Source organism: Gymnoscopelus microlampas (assembly GCF_963454915.1).
Source record: "Gymnoscopelus microlampas genome assembly, chromosome: 8".
In the NCBI taxonomy this organism is placed as follows: domain Eukaryota; kingdom Metazoa; phylum Chordata; class Actinopteri; order Myctophiformes; family Myctophidae; genus Gymnoscopelus; species Gymnoscopelus microlampas.
The window spans coordinates 52501-72450 of record NC_139945.1 but is presented as its reverse complement, the minus strand read 5'-3'; the positions used below and the strand labels follow the sequence as shown (position 1 = coordinate 72450).

At 44.4% G+C, this 19950-nt stretch overlaps 1 protein-coding gene across 1 annotated transcript in view; it reads right to left on the bottom strand.

The window, feature by feature from the left end:
- Positions 1 to 696: 696 nt before the first annotated feature.
- The window catches only part of lrrc75a (leucine rich repeat containing 75A), a gene marked incomplete at both ends in the record, with an annotated part of 27103 nt that continues 7849 nt past the window's right edge, over positions 697 to 19950 (bottom strand). Inside the window, 5 exons of the mRNA XM_084064024.1 lie at positions 697 to 1005; positions 2891 to 3196; positions 9098 to 9374; positions 13624 to 13736; positions 14788 to 14916. Coding sequence (XP_083920150.1) covers positions 697 to 1005; positions 2891 to 3196; positions 9098 to 9374; positions 13624 to 13736; positions 14788 to 14916 — 1134 coding nt within the window. The remainder of the gene's footprint in view (positions 1006 to 2890; positions 3197 to 9097; positions 9375 to 13623; positions 13737 to 14787; positions 14917 to 19950) is intronic.

Below are 19950 nucleotides of genomic sequence, written 5' to 3'. Positions count from 1 at the left end.
CCTTGTGAAGGAAAGTAAGGAAGAGGACCAGGCTCTTTACAATATGGCCGCTGCTGCTGCATAGAGAGGTCAATTAATTATTCATGAGGTCTATTCATTATTCATGAGGTGGTTATTTCCATAACTTCATATTCAGAAGGATTACGATCAGTCTAGGCTCCGCCTCCGTTATGGACAAAGACATTTCATTGGTTCGTCTGGTTTCAATGAAAGTCGTTTCATTGGTTCTCTGAGAGCTGTGGAGCGTTCTGGAGCTCTGTGCAGACAGACAGGCTCTGTGCAGACAGGCAGGCAGACAGACAGACAGACAGACAGACAGACAGACAGACAGGCAGACAGACAGACAGACAGACAGACAGACAGACAGACAGACAGACAGACAGACAGACAGACAGACAGACAGACAGACAGACAGGCAGGCAGACAGGCAGGCAGACAGACAGACAGACAGACAGACAGACAGACAGACAGACAGACAGGCACCTCTTGTCTCCTTTTAGACGGAACCCTAAAAATAGGAGTGCTGAGGAGAACCAATAGCAGCTCAGAAGGAGAGCCAATAGCAGCTCAGAAGGAGAGCCAATAGCAGCTCAGAAGGAGAGCCAATAGCAGCCCAGAGGAGAGCCATGCTCCAGTCAGAGGAGAGCCAATAGGAGCTCAGAAGGAGAACCGTCGTCCAATCAGCTCGTCCGGTTTTCAGGTCAGCTGCTCCGTCATCATTGGATCGCTGGGCTCCGCCTCCTCCTCCTCCTCCTCCACCCTCATTGGTTCCACGGCTCCTGTGAGGGAGCGCGGCGATTGGCTGGAGCAGCAGGACAGGTGGGAGGAGTCCTCTTCCTGCTCCTGCTTCTCCCGCCTCCTCCTCCTCCTGGCTCCTCCCCCCTCCTCCATGGAGGTCCACATGCTGTCCTCTAGCTCCTCCCCCACGCCTCCCTGCACCTCCCTGTCGAAGTCCAGGAGTTCCTCCATCATCTCCTCGATCTCCATCTCTCCGTCCATCTCCACCTGAAACAATGACGAGGAGAAAGCATTCGACTACATTAGGGGTGTGCCGATATATCGTCCCACGACATATCGCGATACGTTTTCGTGACGATATGTATCGTTTTGGAAAAAAAAAAGATCGTTTTGAGAATTGTTTTAAATTCTTTTTTTTAATTAATTTTTTTACAATCATTATAATCAGTTATGCAAACAGCCCCGAGGTGAAAAGGGTAACAACATGTTGTTGTTTTTTTCGGGTCAGGTGTCACACTATTGCCCTATTTGGATTCAAAACGGCTATTGTAGCTGAAAAGCTACAAGTTTGCATGTCTGAATAATGCAAAAACAGAATTATTTGTTTGCATTTACTTTTTTTCTCCCCCATATATTTTCATAATAAAAAAAGTGCGTATCGTATCGTATCGATATCGTATCGAAGTTGTGAGCCAAATATCGTATCGTATCGTTTGGTGAAATTAGTGTATCGGCACACCCCTAGACTACATGGATCATACATCTGCACCTGAAACAATGACGAGAAACAATGACGAGGAAAAAGCATTCGACTACATGGATCATACATCTGCACCTGAAACAATGGACCCAGAATGTGTCTCAAATGAATGAATAAATGAAAGAATGAATGAATGAATGAATAAATGAATAAATGAATAAATGAATAAATGAATAAATGAATGAATAAATTAATAAACTAGAAAATGTGCTCCTCGGAGCACAAGTCTCCGGCAGCAAATATTGGAATTTATTCCAAGATTGGAACTTTGATGATAGTGTGTACGTCAGATGGCACATTGACTGCATTACCGTGGATTGCCTTGCACTTGTTGGCAGCATGAAGGCAATACGTTGACTTACCAACCTTTCCTCTAACGGGTGCAAATCCTGCAGTTCTCGGGGTATGGCATCCAGAGGGAGTTTCCCCATTTTAAAGGAGCGATCACATGTGTGACAGATCCAAGTGTTGTTTTGCTTGATTGCAGTTGGGTCTTTGTCCAGGAGACTTACAGTAGCTGTTGTTGCTGTGTACTTTGCAGGTTTTAACTTTACTACTGTTTCTCTGTAGAGCATTCGTTCACAGGAGAAACAGACATAGTTGGGTCCACTTTCTGACATCTTCTTTAAGAATGCGGCACCAGCTTCATCAGCTTGAACGTCTTCTTGTTCTTTAGGTGATCTGTAGCGTCTCTTCTTACTGGTGTAATCTGCTCGTTGATGTTGTCTTTCATTTATTGAATACGTGACCAGTGCCTTCTTTTCCTTTCGATGTTCTTTACAGACTCTTGTACTTTTTCTTCCAGAGAATGTAGCAATCTTTGCTGTGTCATGTTGTCAGCATTTGTGGCTCGTCTTTGTTTTTTGTCATTTGGGGATTCAAGTGGTCTTTGTCTCTGTTTCTTAGCTTTGGCTTTCTGCTGTCGGCATTGCGCCTTTGCTTCTTCATGAGGTTTCAGACGATGTTTTCCTGCTTCTTCAGTTTGCGTAATGAGAGTTAGTTGCATTGTGTGATCTCAGCTGTGATCTCAGTTTGTACTGGAAAGTGCTGTTCCTGACATATAAAGTGCTGTTCCTGACATATAAAGTGCTGTTCCTGACATATAAAGTGCTGTTCCTGACATATAAAGTGCTGTTCCTGACACATACTCTCCACCATGCCTTCGGCCTGGCGGAGACAATGAATGACACACCTCCTCCTCCTCGGAGCGTAGCTCCCCCATGATGAATGAATGAATAAATGAATAAATGAATAAATGAATGAATGAATGAATGAATGAATGAATAAATTAATAAATGAATGAATTAATGAATTAATGAATGAATAAATGAATAAATGAATAAATGAATAAATGAATAAATGAATGAATGAATGAATGAATGAATGAATCACCTCCTCCTCCTCGGAGCGCAGCTCCCCCATGCTGACGGTCAGGTTGCTGTCCTCCACGTCCGTCTCCTCCTCCTCCTCCTCCGTGTCGTCCTGGCCCCGCCCCTCCCCCTCCCCCCTGCGGGGGCGTGGGGGCGGGGCCCCGGGGGGGTCCGAGGCCTGGCTCTCTCCAAACTCCAGGATGGTGGGCAGGTTGCCCTGTTTGGGGCAACGCTTCCTTAAGGACACCAGGAAGGGCTGAGGCAACGAGAAGATGTCCACGTTGTTCCCTAGATCTATCCACGTCACGCTGGGGAACAGCCCTGGGTCCTAGACAGTGGTGGAAAAAGTACTCAAATTATTTACTTAAGTAAAAGTACCAATACTGCAATATAAAAATACTCTGTTACAAGTAAAAATCCAAAATAAAAACATTTACTTGAGTAAAAGTACAAAAGTATTGGCATAAAAATGTACTTAAAGTACCAAAAGTAAAAGTACTAAATATTTGAAAATAGCCGATCTACAAGCTCACAACGCGTCGCATCGCGAGCTCTTGTTTATCCAGATAAACAAGAGCTTGTACAACTAGTTAACAACAAGTAGGCAAGGCGAAGAGGAAGGGTCAGGGTAGTGTTTCCTGAAGAGGTGGGTTTTCAGCCTGCGGCGAAAGATGGGCAGTGACTCTGCTGTCCTGACATCAGTCCTAACCTACCCCCCCTACCCCCCCCCCCCTTTCTCTTTCTTCTCTTGTACATATTTTTCACTCTTCATACCAGTAACCTGTAAGCTGATTGTATGACATTCCGTATAGTAGTTGTGTATATCTGTCTGTCTTTTATATGTCATCATGATTTGTGTGCATGGGGATCTCATCTTAAACAAGCTCAGTGCTTAATGAGTCTTCCAGTTTAGTAGATCTTGTATTGTGAATTTGTACTTCCATGTACTGTTGTTCTCATGTCTTACTAAATAAAGTACATCAATCAATCAATCAATCAATCAATCAGTGACTCTGCTGTCCTGACATCAGCGTCTCTGCTGTCCTGACATCAGCGTCTCTGCTGTCCTGACATCAGCGTCTCTGCTGTCCTGACATCAGCGTCTCTGCTGTCCTGACATCAGCGTCTCTGCTGTCCTGACATCAGCGTCTCTGCTGTCCTGACATCAGCGACTCTGCTGTCCTGACATCAGCGTCTCTGCTGTCCTGACATCAGCGTCTCTGCTGTCCTGACATCAGTGTCTCTGCTGTCCTGACATCAGTGTCTCTGCTGTCCTGACATCAGCGACTCTGCTGTCCTGACATCAGCGACTCTGCTGTCCTGACATCAGCGTCTCTGCTGTCCTGACATCAGCGTCTCTGCTGTCCTGACATCAGTGACTCTGCTGTCCTGACATCAGCGACTCTGCTGTCCTGACATCAGCGTCTCTGCTGTCCTGACATCAGTGACTCTGCTGTCATGACATCAGTGACTCTGCTGTCATGACATCAGTGTCTCTGCTGTCCTGATATCAGCGTCTCTGCTGTCCTGACATCAGCGTCTCTGCTGTCCTGACATCAGTGACTCTGCTGTCCTGACATCAGCGACTCTGCTGTCCTGACATCAGCGTCTCTGCTGTCCTGACATCAGTGACTCTGCTGTCATGACATCAGTGACTCTGCTGTCATGACATCAGTGTCTCTGCTGTCCTGATATCAGTGTCTCTGCTGTCCTGACATCAGTGTCTCTGCTGTCCTGACATCAGTGTCTCTGCTGTCCTGACATCAGTGTCTCTGCTGTCCTGACATCAGCGTCTCTGCTGTCCTGACATCAGCGTCTCTGCTGTCCTGACATCAGCGACTCTGCTGTCCTGACATCAGCGACTCTGCTGTCCTGACATCAGTGTCTCTGCTGTCCTGACATCAGTGACTCTGCTGTCCTGACATCAGCGTCTCTGCTGTCCTGACATCAGCGTCTCTGCTGTCCTGACATCAGCGTCTCTGCTGTCCTGACATCAGCGTCTCTGCTGTCCTGACATCAGCGTCTCTGCTGTCCTGACATCAGCGTCTCTGCTGTCCTGACATCAGCGTCTCTGCTGTCCTGACATCAGCGTCTCTGCTGTCCTGACATCAGCGTCTCTGCTGTCCTGACATCAGCGTCTCTGCTGTCCTGACATCAGTGTCTCTGCTGTCCTGACATCAGCGACTCTGCTGTCCTGACATCAGCGACTCTGCTGTCCTGACATCAGCGTCTCTGCTGTCCTGACATCAGCGTCTCTGCTGTCCTGACATCAGCGTCTCTGCTGTCCTGACATCAGTGACTCTGCTGTCCTGACATCAGCGACTCTGCTGTCCTGACATCAGCGTCTCTGCTGTCCTGACATCAGTGACTCTGCTGTCATGACATCAGTGACTCTGCTGTCATGACATCAGTGTCTCTGCTGTCCTGATATCAGCGTCTCTGCTGTCCTGACATCAGCGTCTCTGCTGTCCTGACATCAGTGACTCTGCTGTCCTGACATCAGCGACTCTGCTGTCCTGACATCAGCGTCTCTGCTGTCCTGACATCAGTGACTCTGCTGTCATGACATCAGTGACTCTGCTGTCATGACATCAGTGTCTCTGCTGTCCTGATATCAGTGTCTCTGCTGTCCTGACATCAGTGTCTCTGCTGTCCTGACATCAGTGTCTCTGCTGTCCTGACATCAGTGTCTCTGCTGTCCTGACATCAGTGTCTCTGCTGTCCTGACATCAGCGTCTCTGCTGTCCTGACATCAGCGTCTCTGCTGTCCTGACATCAGCGACTCTGCTGTCCTGACATCAGCGACTCTGCTGTCCTGACATCAGTGACTCTGCTGTCATGACATCAGTGTCTCTGCTGTCCTGATATCAGTGTCTCTGCTGTCCTGACATCAGTGTCTCTGCTGTCCTGACATCAGTGTCTCTGCTGTCCTGACATCAGTGTCTCTGCTGTCCTGACATCAGTGTCTCTGCTGTCCTGACATCAGTGACTCTGCTGTCATGACATCAGTGACTCTGCTGTCCTGACATCAGTGTCTCTGCTGTCCTGACATCAGTGTCTCTGTTTAAAGGACCATGACAAATACTTTTAATGTGTAGATCAGGTCTTTAAGGATGGTCCTTAGGGGTGTCACGATACGCCTAATCCACGATTCGATTACCTTAACCCCATCCCTTTTCTGAGGTGAACTTTTGCCAAAAATAGCCGATCTACAAGCTCACAACGCCTCGCATCGCGAGGCGTTGTGAGCTTGTAGATCGGCTATTTTTGGCAAAGAGGTTTAGGTGCAGAGGGGAAAAAGAGAAGACGGAGAAACTATCAATGTGGAGCCAAAATGGGAAGCCAAAATATTGTCAGACTTTTGACTTATAGGAATCGGGAGGGTTTTCCAATTCTTCCGTTTGTGTATCATCATCATTACTGGCTCCAGCAGTGGCCATGGTGAAATGTAAAGTAGTAGTACAGACGCAACGCTACAGCGGTCTCTGTCTCCTCCTAAACTCCTCTGTGGTGTGTGTGGGTTTGTCCTGTTGTCTTTTTTTCCTCCTCCGTCGTAAGCACGCATGCGCGATGCACGGAAAAACACAACAGCCGCTCGAGCATGGCTTCACCCAGACGTGTAATCTGATGTGCGCATGCGCGGGAGTCTTTTTTTTTATTAACCCTTGAATGAATCGCGATACGGCTTTTGATTTCTATACACTGTATCGAACGTCATTTTCGGTTCGATTTCGATACGTATCGAATATCGTGACACCTTAATGGTTCTGGTCAGTATAAAGTACCTTTAGGGTGTAGGTCAGCTCTTTAAGGATGGTTCTGGTCAGTATAACATACCTTTAATGTGTAGGTCAGCTCTTTAAGGATGGTTCTGGTCAGTATAACGTACCTTTAATGTGTAGGTCAGTTCTTTAAGGATGGTTCTGGTCAGTATAACGTACCTTTAGGGTGTAGGTCAGTTCTTTAAGGATGGTTCTGGTCAGTATAACATACCTTTAGGGCGTCGGTCAGCTCTTTAACACATTAACTGCCAAGAACGTAGTCCTACGGTCCGTTAAATCCAACTGTTAAGCGCCGAGAACGTAGCCCTACGGTGCTTTTTCCTTTTTTTTGTTTTTTTCCCTTTTTTTCAAATTTCTACACGGACCATTTTCAGTGTAACACCACCGGAAGTCGAAACTATTTGCGATCCGATTTTCGTTTCCCGTCGGCCTACATTCTAAGGCGCACACTAAAACTCCATTTTAGAGCCTTGTAGTTTTTTCTCCTCGCATTTCCCATGTTAACATAAACGGTCAGAACTCAAACACGGCTGCCCCCGTTTGACACGTGGTCTTTTGCAGTAGACGCAGGCAGATCTCGCCGATGTATGTAAACAAAGCAGAGCACACTTTTTTGGATTTTAACAAGGTATATGGCGACGTGAAAAAAACAACAAAAAAACCTTGGCACTGGTGAGTACATTCTGAGATTAGCCCTTGGCAGTGGATGTGTTAAAGATGGTTCTGGTCAGTATAACGTATAAAAGTACCTTTAGGGCGTCGGTCAGCTCTTTAAGGATGGTTCTGGTCAGTAAGTTATAACGTACCTTTAGGGTGTAGGTCAGCTCTTTAAGGATGGTTCTGGTCAGTATAACGTATAAAAGTACCTTTAGGGTGTAGGTCAGCTCTTTAAGGATGGTTCTGGTCAGTAAGTTATAACGTACCTTTAGGGTGTAGGTCAGCTCTTTAAGGATGGTTCTGGTCAGTATAACGTATAAAAGTACCTTTAGGGTGTAGGTCAGTTCTTTAAGGATGGTTCTGGTCAGTATAACGTACCTTTAGGGTGTAGGTCAGCTCTTTAAGGATGGTTCTGGTCAGTATAACGTATAAAAGTACCTTTAGGGTGTAGGTCAGTTCTTTAAGGATGGTTCTGGTCAGTATAACGTACCTTTAGGGTGTAGGTCAGCTCTTTAAGGATGGTTCTGGTCAGTATAACGTACCTTTAGGGTGTAGGTCAGCTCTTTAAGGATGGTTCTGGTCAGTATAACGTACCTTTAGGGTGTAGGTCAGCTCTTTAAGGATGGTTCTGGTCAGTATAAAGTACCTTTAGGGTGTAGGTCAGCTCTTTAAGGATGGTTCTGGTCAGTATAACGTACCTTTAGGGTGTAGGTCAGCTCTTTAAGGATGGTTCTGGTCAGTATAAAGTACCTTTAGGGCGTCGGTCAGCTCTTTAAGGATGGTTCTGGTCAGTATAAAGTACCTTTAGGGTGTAGGTCAGCTCTTTAAGGATGGTTCTGGTCAGTATAAAGTACCTTTAGGGTGTAGGTCAGCTCTTTAAGGATGGTTCTGGTCAGTATAAAGTACCTTTAGGGTGTAGGTCAGCTCTTTAAGGATGGTTCTGGTCAGTATAAAGTACCTTTAGGGTGTAGGTCAGCTCTTTAAGGATGGTTCTGGTCAGTATAAAGTACCTTTAGGGCGTCGGTCAGCTCTTTAAGGATGGTTCTGGTCAGTATAAAGTACCTTTAGGGTGTAGGTCAGCTCTTTAAGGATGGTTCTGGTCAGTATAAAGTACCTTTAGGGTGTAGGTCAGCTCTTTAAGGATGGTTCTGGTCAGTATAACGTACCTTTAGGGTGTAGGTCAGTTCTTTAAGGATGGTTCTGGTCAGTATAAAGTACCTTTAGGGTGTAGGTCAGTTCTTTAAGGATGGTTCTGGTCAGTATAAAGTACCTTTAGGGTGTAGGTCAGCTCTTTAAGGATGGTTCTGGTCAGTATAAAGTACCTTTAGGGTGTAGGTCAGTTCTTTAAGGATGGTTCTGGTCAGTATAAAGTACCTTTAGGGTGTAGGTCAGCTCTTTAAGGATGGTTCTGGTCAGTATAAAGTACCTTTAGGGTGTAGGTCAGCTCTTTAAGGATGGTTCTGGTCAGTATAAAGTACCTTTAGGGTGTAGGTCAGTTCTTTAAGGATGGTTCTGGTCAGTATAACGTACCTTTAGGGCGTCGGTCAGCTCTTTAAGGATGGTTCTGGTCAGTATAAAGTACCTTTAGGGCGTCGGTCAGTTCTTTAAGGATGGTTCTGGTCAGTATAACGTACCTTTAGGGTGTAGGTCAGCTCTTTAAGGATGGTTCTGGTCAGTATAAAGTACCTTTAGGGTGTAGGTCAGCTCTTTAAGGATGGTTCTGGTCAGTATAAAGTACCTTTAGGGCGTCGGTCAGCTCTTTAAGGATGGTTCTGGTCAGTATAAAGTACCTTTAGGGCGTCAGTCAGCTCTTTAAGGATGGTTCTGGTCAGGCGGTTCCCGTTCAGAGTGAGGGTCTCCAGACAGGGCAGGGAGGAGGACAGGGTGGGCAGCAGCAGCAGGAAGGCGTCGTCCGTCAGCTCGGTGAAGCCCAGCTCCAGGCTGAGCAGAGAGCCGGCGTAGCGGCACAGGTAGCCGCACAGGCGCTCCATGTCCCTGACGCTCAGCGGGATGCCGGAGAGGTCCAATGAGCCGCCGGGGGGAGGGGCCGACAGGACCGCCTTCAGGCTGCAGAGGGAAGAGACAGAGAAGACGCTGGTTTGTTTGTTTGTTGTGGAGAGAGAGAGGCCCGGTAAACCCTCCTTTGTTTGTTTGTTTGTTGTGGAGAGAGAGAGGCCCGGTAAACCCTCCTTTGTTTGTTTGTTTGTTTGTTGTGGAGAGAGAGAGGCCCGGTAAACCCTCCTTTGTCATTTATTTCAGGAGTGAGGCTGTGGGCTGGAGTTGGGCGGGGAGTAATACCGTTGACTGACAACCCCTTCAGCCAATCAGCAGTGTTCCCCTTCAGCCAGTGCATTCTTACCACCTCCGGACTAATGTGACGCAACGGGACTTTTGAGACGGCCATGCCCAACATAGGTTGCCTTATATGGGATACATGCGTGTCACTGCCCGCCCCCCCCCTGCCGGTTCTCTGAATTTGTATTTTTAAATAGACTCTGTCATGATTAATTGACCACATATATGAAGTTAAACAACTAAATTCTATCCAAATGTTATCTTAAAAGTGAATTCCGTGCATCAAAATAGAAGTTTGAGAGCGTTTTGAAGTTTAAAAGAGAGTAGAAAACACTGCGGTGCAAAAAGATGGCTGCTGTTGGTGTTTGGTCGGCTGCACTCAGGCTGCACTCGGTCCCATTCGGGCTCACTCCAACTCGCCACCTGATTGGCCAACCTTCGCTGTCAATCACAGAACGATGAGCGACGACGCTGATAGGCTCGTCCATTTGGTGAACGGGCTAGAAACGCCTAGACAAGCCTTCAGGCCAGACTCCTTCCTGAAATCAAATGCAAATGAGATTTCCGGACGGAGGGGGGTTTACCAGGCTAATGTTTCGCACCCTGTCCGTACGTGTGTGTGTGTGTGTGTGTGTGTGTGTGTGTGTGTGTGTGTGTGTGTGTGTGTGTGTGTGTGTCCGTCTGTGAACAGCTAATCTCTGGCACCGTTGGCCTGATCACAGCAAAACTGCACACATACTCCCTGGATGACAGAGCAGAATCTTTGCCCCACATCTTTCACATGGGCCTGTTATAGCGCCACCAGGAGGCCGCTTTTTGCAAAACAACTTTTTTTGACAGTACTCCTATAGATTTTGTCCAAACATCACACAAAACGGTACACAGTATCTCTATAGTCATTAAACCTTTTCTCCGGTTTTGAACAAAATGCCGCAAATCATGAACAGAGCATGCATGTGAGTCCAAACCCCCAGAGAACAATACAATGCAATCTATATATGTACACACACACACACACACACACACACACACACACACACACACACACACACACACACACACACACACACACACACACACACATACACACACACACACACACACACACACACACACACACACACACACACACACACACACACACACACGTATGATGTCATACAGATTCCTGTCTCTATCTTCTGAGCCATGTAACCCCCCCACCCCCTCCCTGCAGACTGTCTGTCTGTCTGTCTCTCTCTCTCTCTCTCTCTCTCTCAGTATAAATAAACAGATGTATAAATAGTGTGTGAATAAAACAGATGAGAACACAGAGACACAGAGACACAGAGACACAGAGACACAGAGGGTGAACTTCAAACTTGGCTTCAGACCAGAATCCCACGCCCCCCCCCCCCTCCATGGTTCTGAAAAACCTTGAGGACCGCTTCTCCCCTCCTAATCATAATAATATGTTTTAACGATGAGTCGTTTTGTCAAAACATGAAGAGGAAGCCCCTCCCCCTCACCAAACTAAACATTATGATAGACATGAGAAACCCTGTTATCAACACACTGACACACTGACAGACTGACAGACAGACAGACAGACAGACAGACAGACAGACAGACAGACAGACAGACAGACAGACAGACAGACACATTACATTACATTACATTACAGTCATTTAGCAGACGCTTTTATCCAAAGCGACTTACAATAAGTGCATTCAACATAGGTAGGGAACTAAACTACTAATCACCAGAAGTCTGAAGTGCATTTCCTGCAAAACAATCAACTAAGAGTATACCTAGCGCTAAGGTAAAAGTGCTATATATCAGCTACCTACTGTCTTAAACACATGAGATAAAATAGCAAAATCAAATGAGCATGAGCTCAAACAAATAAGTGTATCGACTAAACAAGATCCAATAAAACAATACAAAACTAAAACAAGACTTCGTACAACTGGTTAACAACAAGTAGGCCAGGCAAAGAGGAAGGGTAGTGTTTCCTGAAGAGGTGGGTTTTCAGCCTGCGGCGAAAGATGGGCAGTGACTCTGCTGTCCTGACATCAGTGACTCTGTGGCCTGACATCAGTGACTCTGCTGTCCTGACATCAGTGACTCTGCTGTCCTGACATCAGTGACTCTGCTGTCCTGACTTCAGTGGGGAGTTCATTCCACCACTGTGGGGCCAGAACAGAAAAAAGTCGTGACCGTGTCGATCGACCAGAAGGACCGTTGAGTGGCGAGGGAATCAGTCGCCCCGAGGTGGCAGACCGGAGTGGTCGGGCAGGGGTGTAGGCATCAACCATAGCCCGGAGGTAGGAAGGAGCTGTTCCTTTCACTGCCCTATAGGCTAGCACCAGGGTTTTAAACTGAATGCGAGCTGCTACGGGGAGCCAGTGCAGAGAACGGAGAAGGATAGTTGTGTGGGAGAACTTGGGGCGGTTGAACACCAGACGAGCCGCAGCTTTCTGAACAAGCTCCAGAGGTCTGATGGCTGATGCCGGAGCAGGTCTCAGTCAGAGCAAGGAAGTTGAGGGAGAGCAAGGACGCGTAGGGAGCCAGAGGCCCTGGTTGCCCAAGGTTCGATTCCAGGCCATCCCAGCATATGTGTCGATGAAATGAAATGTGTCCCTGAGCAAGACTCTTAACCCCTAATTGCTCACAGGTTCTCATTGGAAACAAGACCGCAAGGACTTTCATGAACGACCTGTTAAAAGGAATTATCCTATCCTATCCGTAGGCTGAGATGAAAGCAGCTTTGCCTTCCACCACAGCCGAGTGTCAATTCCAAAGCCCTCCCGTTACCACTTGCTCGACGTGAGTTGATAGAGTAGGATATATTAGATTAGTGGTATCGCGACATCTGGGTGTAACCCAGTGTTTGTGCGACCACCAGGAAGAGGAGAGGACAGGAATAGGAAGAAAACACATTGTAGAACACTAAACCTATACACACTATACACTACTATATCTATCACACTACTATCTATGTCACTAGTCAATGATACTGCCTACCGTTCTTTGACTAAGTCTGGGCTTTGACAAAGTCGCCTCTCTTGCCTTTGTTCGCCTAGCCTTCGTTTGCCAGCCGCTTTGAAAGCTACCGCTTTCAGAGCAGGTGGTTTAAAACAACTTCAACTGATTGCTAATCGACACACAGACAGGCAGGCAGACAGACAGACAGACAGACAGACAGACAGACAGACAGACAGACAGACAGACAGACAGACAGACAGACAGACAGACAGACAGACAGACAGACAGACATACCACCCACCCATAAAACAAACATGGGCAAATTCTCCTTCTACAGCACTGCCACCCAGGTTTGGAATGGTCTAACCCCATCCCTCAAAAAATGCAGTTCGCTGGGCTCATTTAAAAGAGCCTTAAAAAATCACCTTTCAGGAGGCCAAAAGAGGAGGTAGTACCATTTTCCCGTTAGACAGCCGACCCCCCCCCCCCCTGTTCTTGTACATATCTTTCCCCCCTTTTTATATTCCATTGGCTGTACATAGTTGTATATATATATATATATATGTATATGTATGTATATATATACTGTATATATATAATTTTTTGCTGTTTTATTTTTTATTTCTTTGTGAAATGATATTCGAACTGTGGTGCCACTATATATGTCTATGAATTGAATACCAAGGCCCTCATTGGAAACAAGTCCGCAAGGACTTTTATGAACGGACCTGTTAGACAAAGTATTTTTAAATGTAAATGTGTTGTTTTACATTATTTTGCCTAATAAAATATTCAATCAATCAAAAAAACATTGTACATTATTACAGTTATAATGCAAAGCCATCAAAAACATCACGTAGTGAAGCTTTGGTTCATTTCTCCTTCTAGGGCTTTAAAAATTCTTCCTATGTCAAAGACACACACACACACACACACACACACACACACACACACACACACACACACACACACACACACACACACACACACACACACACACACACACACACACACACACACACACACACACACACACACACACACACACACTCACCAGGCCTGTGGTTTCCTCTTCAGAAGACCTTGTCTCCTCCACTGAGAGTGAGGACTGAGGTGATAGGTCAGCTGTCTGCACACCTTCTCCATGGACGAGAGAGAGTCACCTTCCTACAGAGAGAGAGAGAGAGAGAGAGAGAGAGAGAGAGAGAGAGAGAGAGAGAGATACAGAGAGAGAGAGAGAGAGAGAGAGAGAGAGAGAGAGAGAGGGAGAGAGAGAGAGAGAGAGAGAGAGAGAGAGAGTGTAGTGTCTCAGTAAACTATAGGATCTTATTACACGGCTTGGTTGAATGCTCGATTCTGATTGGTCAGTCATCGGTCATTATTTCTGGATAATGACCGATGATAATGACCGGTGAGACCGACGAGGAAACTGTGTAATCAGAGACTCAGAACACCTGCTCATATCAACCTGCGCTGCTTGGTTTAATGCTTTATCCAACATGACAGCCATGTAAACAAACAACCAATGTCATTTACAACTAAACGTTTCTCTCAAGAATGTTTTAGAAAACATTTGAAGTGAGAAATAGACGATGCAATAACCGAGAAGTGATTCTATTTGATCCACTGCACTTCCTTGTTTATCATGGCTCAACAACGGGGGAATACCAAAATGCTCGCCCCAAAACACAGTCGCCCCGGGGCGAATCCGGCGGTATTACAGGCAAATTGGCGGTATATAGAATGGGGGGCGAGTGTGTTTTGGGGCGAGTTTTTTGTTTATTTTGTCATTTGTTTTCAGAGGCAAACTTGTCCGCCCAGCCCAATAGCCTACTTATGGAATACTTTCATTGCCGTAAGCAAGGAAATACTTCGTTTTGTTGTTACTGTTGGGTAAATGTATTTATTAAGTAGCCGTGTAATAAGCGGGATAATGCATGGGGTTTTAACATTTTTTTAAAGCCCTTCAGGGCGATTAACCACCTCGGCTTCGCGTTGGTGGTTAATCGCCCTGTCGGGCTTTAAATTTCAATAATGACTACCTCCCCATGCATTATCCCTTGCATAGCGTATGTATGTATGTATGTATGTATATATATATGTATATGTGTGTGTGTGTGTGTGTGTGTGTGTGTGTGTGTGTGTGTGTGTGTGTGTGTGTGTGTGTGTGTGTGTGTGTGTGTGTGTGTGTGTGTGTGTGTGTGTGTGTGTGTGTTACCGTCTTGGGACAGTGCACGTATCGAGCCAGGCTGATGATCAGGTCGTGTGTGATGGGATCCACTAGATTCCTGAAGCTGGCGTAGCGATAGAGAACGTCATCTAGAGAGGTGGACTCCATGCCCAGGTCCTACACACACACACACACACACACACACACACACACACACACACACACACACACACACACACACACACACACACACACACACACACACACACACACACACACACAGTGGTGAAAGAAGTATCACATTGTTTTACTTAAAGGACAACTTCGTTTTTTTTACAACCAAGGTATATGTTCTAGATAGTAGTTAAAGTAAATAAAAGATGAGTGTTTTTTTCATATACTGCTTTCTATAGTTTTCGTAATCTTTTTTACAGTGGGCGGGGGCTAGAGGTCTTCACGGGTCAAATATAAATACCCGAACCCAAATGGACCCGTGAAATATTTACCCGTAACCGAATGGACCCGGCCTATGGTCCAATATGAAGGACCGATACCCGAATGGACCCGCGAAAAAAATACCCGTGACCGAATGGACCCGGGCCATTATTAGAAATTGAGAACCGGACCCGAACAGCACCGAGAGCTGTCGGAAACCGACCCGCATAGAACCGTGATATACAAGAACCGAACCCGTACATAACCCGAGCCTCCGAAAAACCCGAACGCAAAATTGTTTGCCAACGTCATTAGTACAAGTTGTCCACCATTAAATAAGATTTGTTTCATACTTTCTTACCTAAATGTTAACATAGCCTCCGTGGCCAGGGCCGTCGCACGGGGGGTGTAAGTGGGACAGAGTTACCAGGGCCCAAGGAGGGGGGGGGCCTGGAAAATCCCCCCCCCAAAGAAAAAAGAAAAACATTTTTTTTTTTTTTTTGGTCACAACTTTTAACTTTTTTCACAATTAAAATTACCTAAATGAAACAGATTTAGCGACCGTTGTATAAAAATAATGATTGAGGCTCTCTCTCTGCCTTTCTGTGGGCCCCTCTCAAGACAAAAAAGGTTTCGTCCGCTGTTACTACGTGGTGTGGATGAGAGATCAATTTGCTTTGCAGTTTGTACTTCCGGTTTAGAGCGGATACGGAAATGATCAGTGTGTTTCTATATATGTGTGTGTGTGTGTGTGTGTGTGTGTGTGTGTGTGTGTGTGTGTGTGTGTGTGTGTGTGTGTGTGTGTGTAAACTTACCGGATGCAGTAGGTGTGTCTAGACTCATATGATCACTGAACAAGTAATTGAAAGCAGTCTTTTCATTGGCTGAAAGCCGTAGCTGACTCGAAATCACTGAATGTCTGTCAGCTGCGCAGGCAGAACAGCGAAAATTAAACACACTGAAGTCAGTGACTGAGTGACAACTGAACTAAGCACAGCAGATACCTACCAAACAAAGTAAAAAGTCATGGCGCCTCCTTCCAAAAAAGGAAAATCTGGCTCTCAAAAAAGAAAAGAAAGACTAGAAAGAGAAAGAAAACAAAGTAGGGGCCCTAGGGGGAAACAACTCCTTACAAATTTCTTCCAAAAGACAGGTGAGCAGTGAGTGAACAACACACACAACTAAAGCCAGATGTATACGTTGTCGCATCGCATGACGGCTGTGCACACTGTGAAAATAGCCGATCTACAAGCATCTTGCTGCACCACATCTTGCTGTGATGCAACGTGTTGTGAGCTTGTATTTCTGCTACTTTTTGGCAGTGGTGGAAAGTAACTAAGTACATTTACTCTCAAGTACTGTACTTCAGTAAAATGTTGTATTTCCAATTTTCAGTACTATTACTTATACTCCACTACATCTCTGAGGAAAATATACTTAGTTTTACTCCACTACAATTATTTGAATACTTTAGTTACTAGTTTCTTTGCAGATTTGTATTATTATTACAAAACATACATTAACCTCTTCAGCCCTATAAATACTTTGGCCATCATTTGAAAATAGCAGATCTACAAGCTCACAACGCGTCCCACCGTGAGGCGTTGTGAGCTTGTAGATCTGCTATTTTCAAAAGATTTCTATACATTTTGAAAAGTTGAAATGGGACATTTCTGCATAATGAGTACTTTTACCTTTGGTACTTCAAGTACATATTGATTACTCGTGTAAATTTTGAATATCAAACTTTTACCTGTAACAAGCGTGTATATTTACATTGTGGTATTGATACTTTTACATAAAAAATCAGACTCTTGAAGTCTTGTTCAGTTGTCCTTTATTATACATTATATGATCCAAGCCCTTTGTCAATGTATGGTTGTCTTTTCTTATGCCCTGGGAATGATAAATACTTTATAAATGATAACAATCTCAAGTATGGTACTCTAGGCTACTAGAGTACCATACTCTGTAGGCTACTACAGTATGTTTAGAAATGAGGATACACATGTGGTTACATGTGCACAATTTAGTTATTTGGTTAATAATAAATGATAAAATAATATTTTATAATAAATCAGTAAAATCAGGCAAAAATAAGAATTAAATAACATAACCCTAACCCTATCCCTAAAACCGAAATAAAGCAACCAAAAAAACGAAAAGAAACTAACAAAATCCCCCCCAAAAACTCAATTTTTTTTTTCGCACGCGCGCTGCGCGCGCGTGCGAAATGCGGGCGCCCGCGCGCTTCGCGCGCTTCGCGCTTCGCGCTTCGCGCTTCGCGCGCGGCCGCGTCGGGGGGCCCACAGAAATTTCTTTCCCCAGGGCCCAGATTTTGGTGCTACGCCCCTGTCCGTGGCTGTGATGTATAATCCCACCCAATGCTCATTGGACAGCTATACAAAAATAAATCCACGTTCTAGATGTTTGTAATCCTTCTTCATTGCCAACTATAATCCACGTAAATGTCTAATGTTAAACCACATTTAATGTTGTTTAACATTATAATTGGCTTTGGAGTTTCCATTGTGCTTTGCAGAGTATACCGGTAACAACATGCTATGATATTAACTCGACTATTTTAACATTTTAACCATTAACCAAAGCGTTACGTTAATCGACAATATTTGATATAACTGGTGTATATAAATGAGTGGGTAAAATATGTCCAAGGATTGGTCGGTGATGTCATATCAGATCGCCGAAGAATCCTTGCTATTTTTAAAACAACATGGCATAGCGTCCGTCGCTACTTCCTTGTTGCATAGTGACGTCACTGTCGAATCCTTGGTATCTTTGTCTATAGACTTTCAACGTGTGTGTTGATGATCAGCGCCGTTAATATTGCGCTGTAGTCTTTGCTCGTGGTTGTGAAACACTAAACAGGATTATTATCTCATGTCAACATTCAAGTACAACTATCAGAAGATGTAACTCAGGTAAAGTAATGCGCCAATCTGCAAGTTTAACTAAAGTTTTCCGCCTGTCCAAAGTTATTTACAGACAGTGCCTTCGGTCAAGAAAGACGATCATCAAGGCTAATACAGACATATGTTTTAATCATCCTATCCTTGTTAATATATCGCCATTTAGGTCAATGATATAACATTATGTAGTGATATGATAATATAAATAGCAGCCAGTCATTGACTGCGTCACTGCCAGTCTATCTTCTTCTGAGCGACCTCCCTCCCTCCACTCGGGTATTAATGGAACCGTGCATTTCACAGTCTGAGCCCCGAGAAACCCGCTCGCCGGGTCCACTCGGGTATTAGTGGAACCGTGCATTTCACAGTCTGAGCCCCGAGAAACCCGATCGCCGGGTCAACTCGGGTATTAGTGGAACCGTGCATTTCACAGTCTGAGAACCGAGACCCGAGACGGACTGTACCGGCTCCGACCCGGACCCGGAGTCACTTCTTGTGAATGGACCCGTGACCGAGCCGGGTACGGGTCGGATCCCGGGTATTTCGGGTTACATGCCTAACCCGACGGCATTCTGTCCGGTGGATAAATATGTATTTTTTTACACAATAACCCGGCGTTTTCTTTATTATTATTTACAGTAGCTCTTCTAGCCTCTAATAACTCACATTTGGTCATTAAAGACCACAGGACCTTTTTTATTGTGTAAAAAATACATATTTAGCCACCGGACAGAATGCCGCCCACTGTAAAAAAGATAGTGAAAATTGCTAAAACTATAGAAAGCAGTAACATGAAAAAACAATAACTTTTATTTACTTTAATTACAAGCTAAAATATAAGCCTTGGTTGTAAAAAAAAACAAAGTTGTCCTTTAAGTGAAAGTATCAATACCCTATTGTAGAAATACTCTGTTACAAGTAAAAGTCTGGTATTCCAAATTAACTTGAGTAAAAGTTTTATTTTAAAAATTATTAGCATCAAAATATACTTAAAGGTAGGGTAAGTGATATTTTTTGGTTAAAACAAAAAGTATTTTGTCAAAAGGTTAAAATACTATATTGTGATAGTAATCATTGCTATAGAGTGTTTGTTCAGTAACAGGAGTCTCCCCGTCTCTCCAGCTCTTTAATAAACAGAAAATACATTTTTCGGTAGGTGTCAAAATCTCAGCCAATCAGGAGAAAGTACCCATTTTTAAGCTTAATTTGTGTAGTGTTCCAGTTCCAATTTTGCATGCTCATTTCTTAGTGTCATCACTTCCAATTTCACTTGTTTAATCTGTATCCTGATTGAGTTCTCTATCCTGGTTGGATAAAATTGGAAATTAAACTGAAACTGAAACGAAAATGCATTTTCTGTTTTATAAAGAGCTGGAGAGACAAGGAGACTCCTTTTACTGAACAAACACTCTATAGCAATGAGTACTATCAGAATATAGAGCTATTTAACAATTATTTTAACCAACGCAAATCACTTACCCTACCTTTAAAGTACTAAAAACAAAGGTACTCATTATGCAGAATGTCCCCGTTCCACAAGTTCAATATGTATGAAAATATTTGAAAATAGCAGATCTAGATCTTTATCAAAAAGTCAAAGTAGGTTAAAGTGATTAATGATGTAAAATCTACAACTTAACTAGTAACTAAAGCTTTCAAATAATTATACTGGAGTAAAACTACAATATTATATTTTCCTGTAAGAATGTATAATATTCTATTTATTATAATATCATTATAATAAGAGGTCAATACTGAGTATCAATCAAATGAAATCCAATCCATCACTGTCACCGAACAATACAGTTAGACTGAGTCCTTTAGTTCAGGGTCACCGGATAAAGAT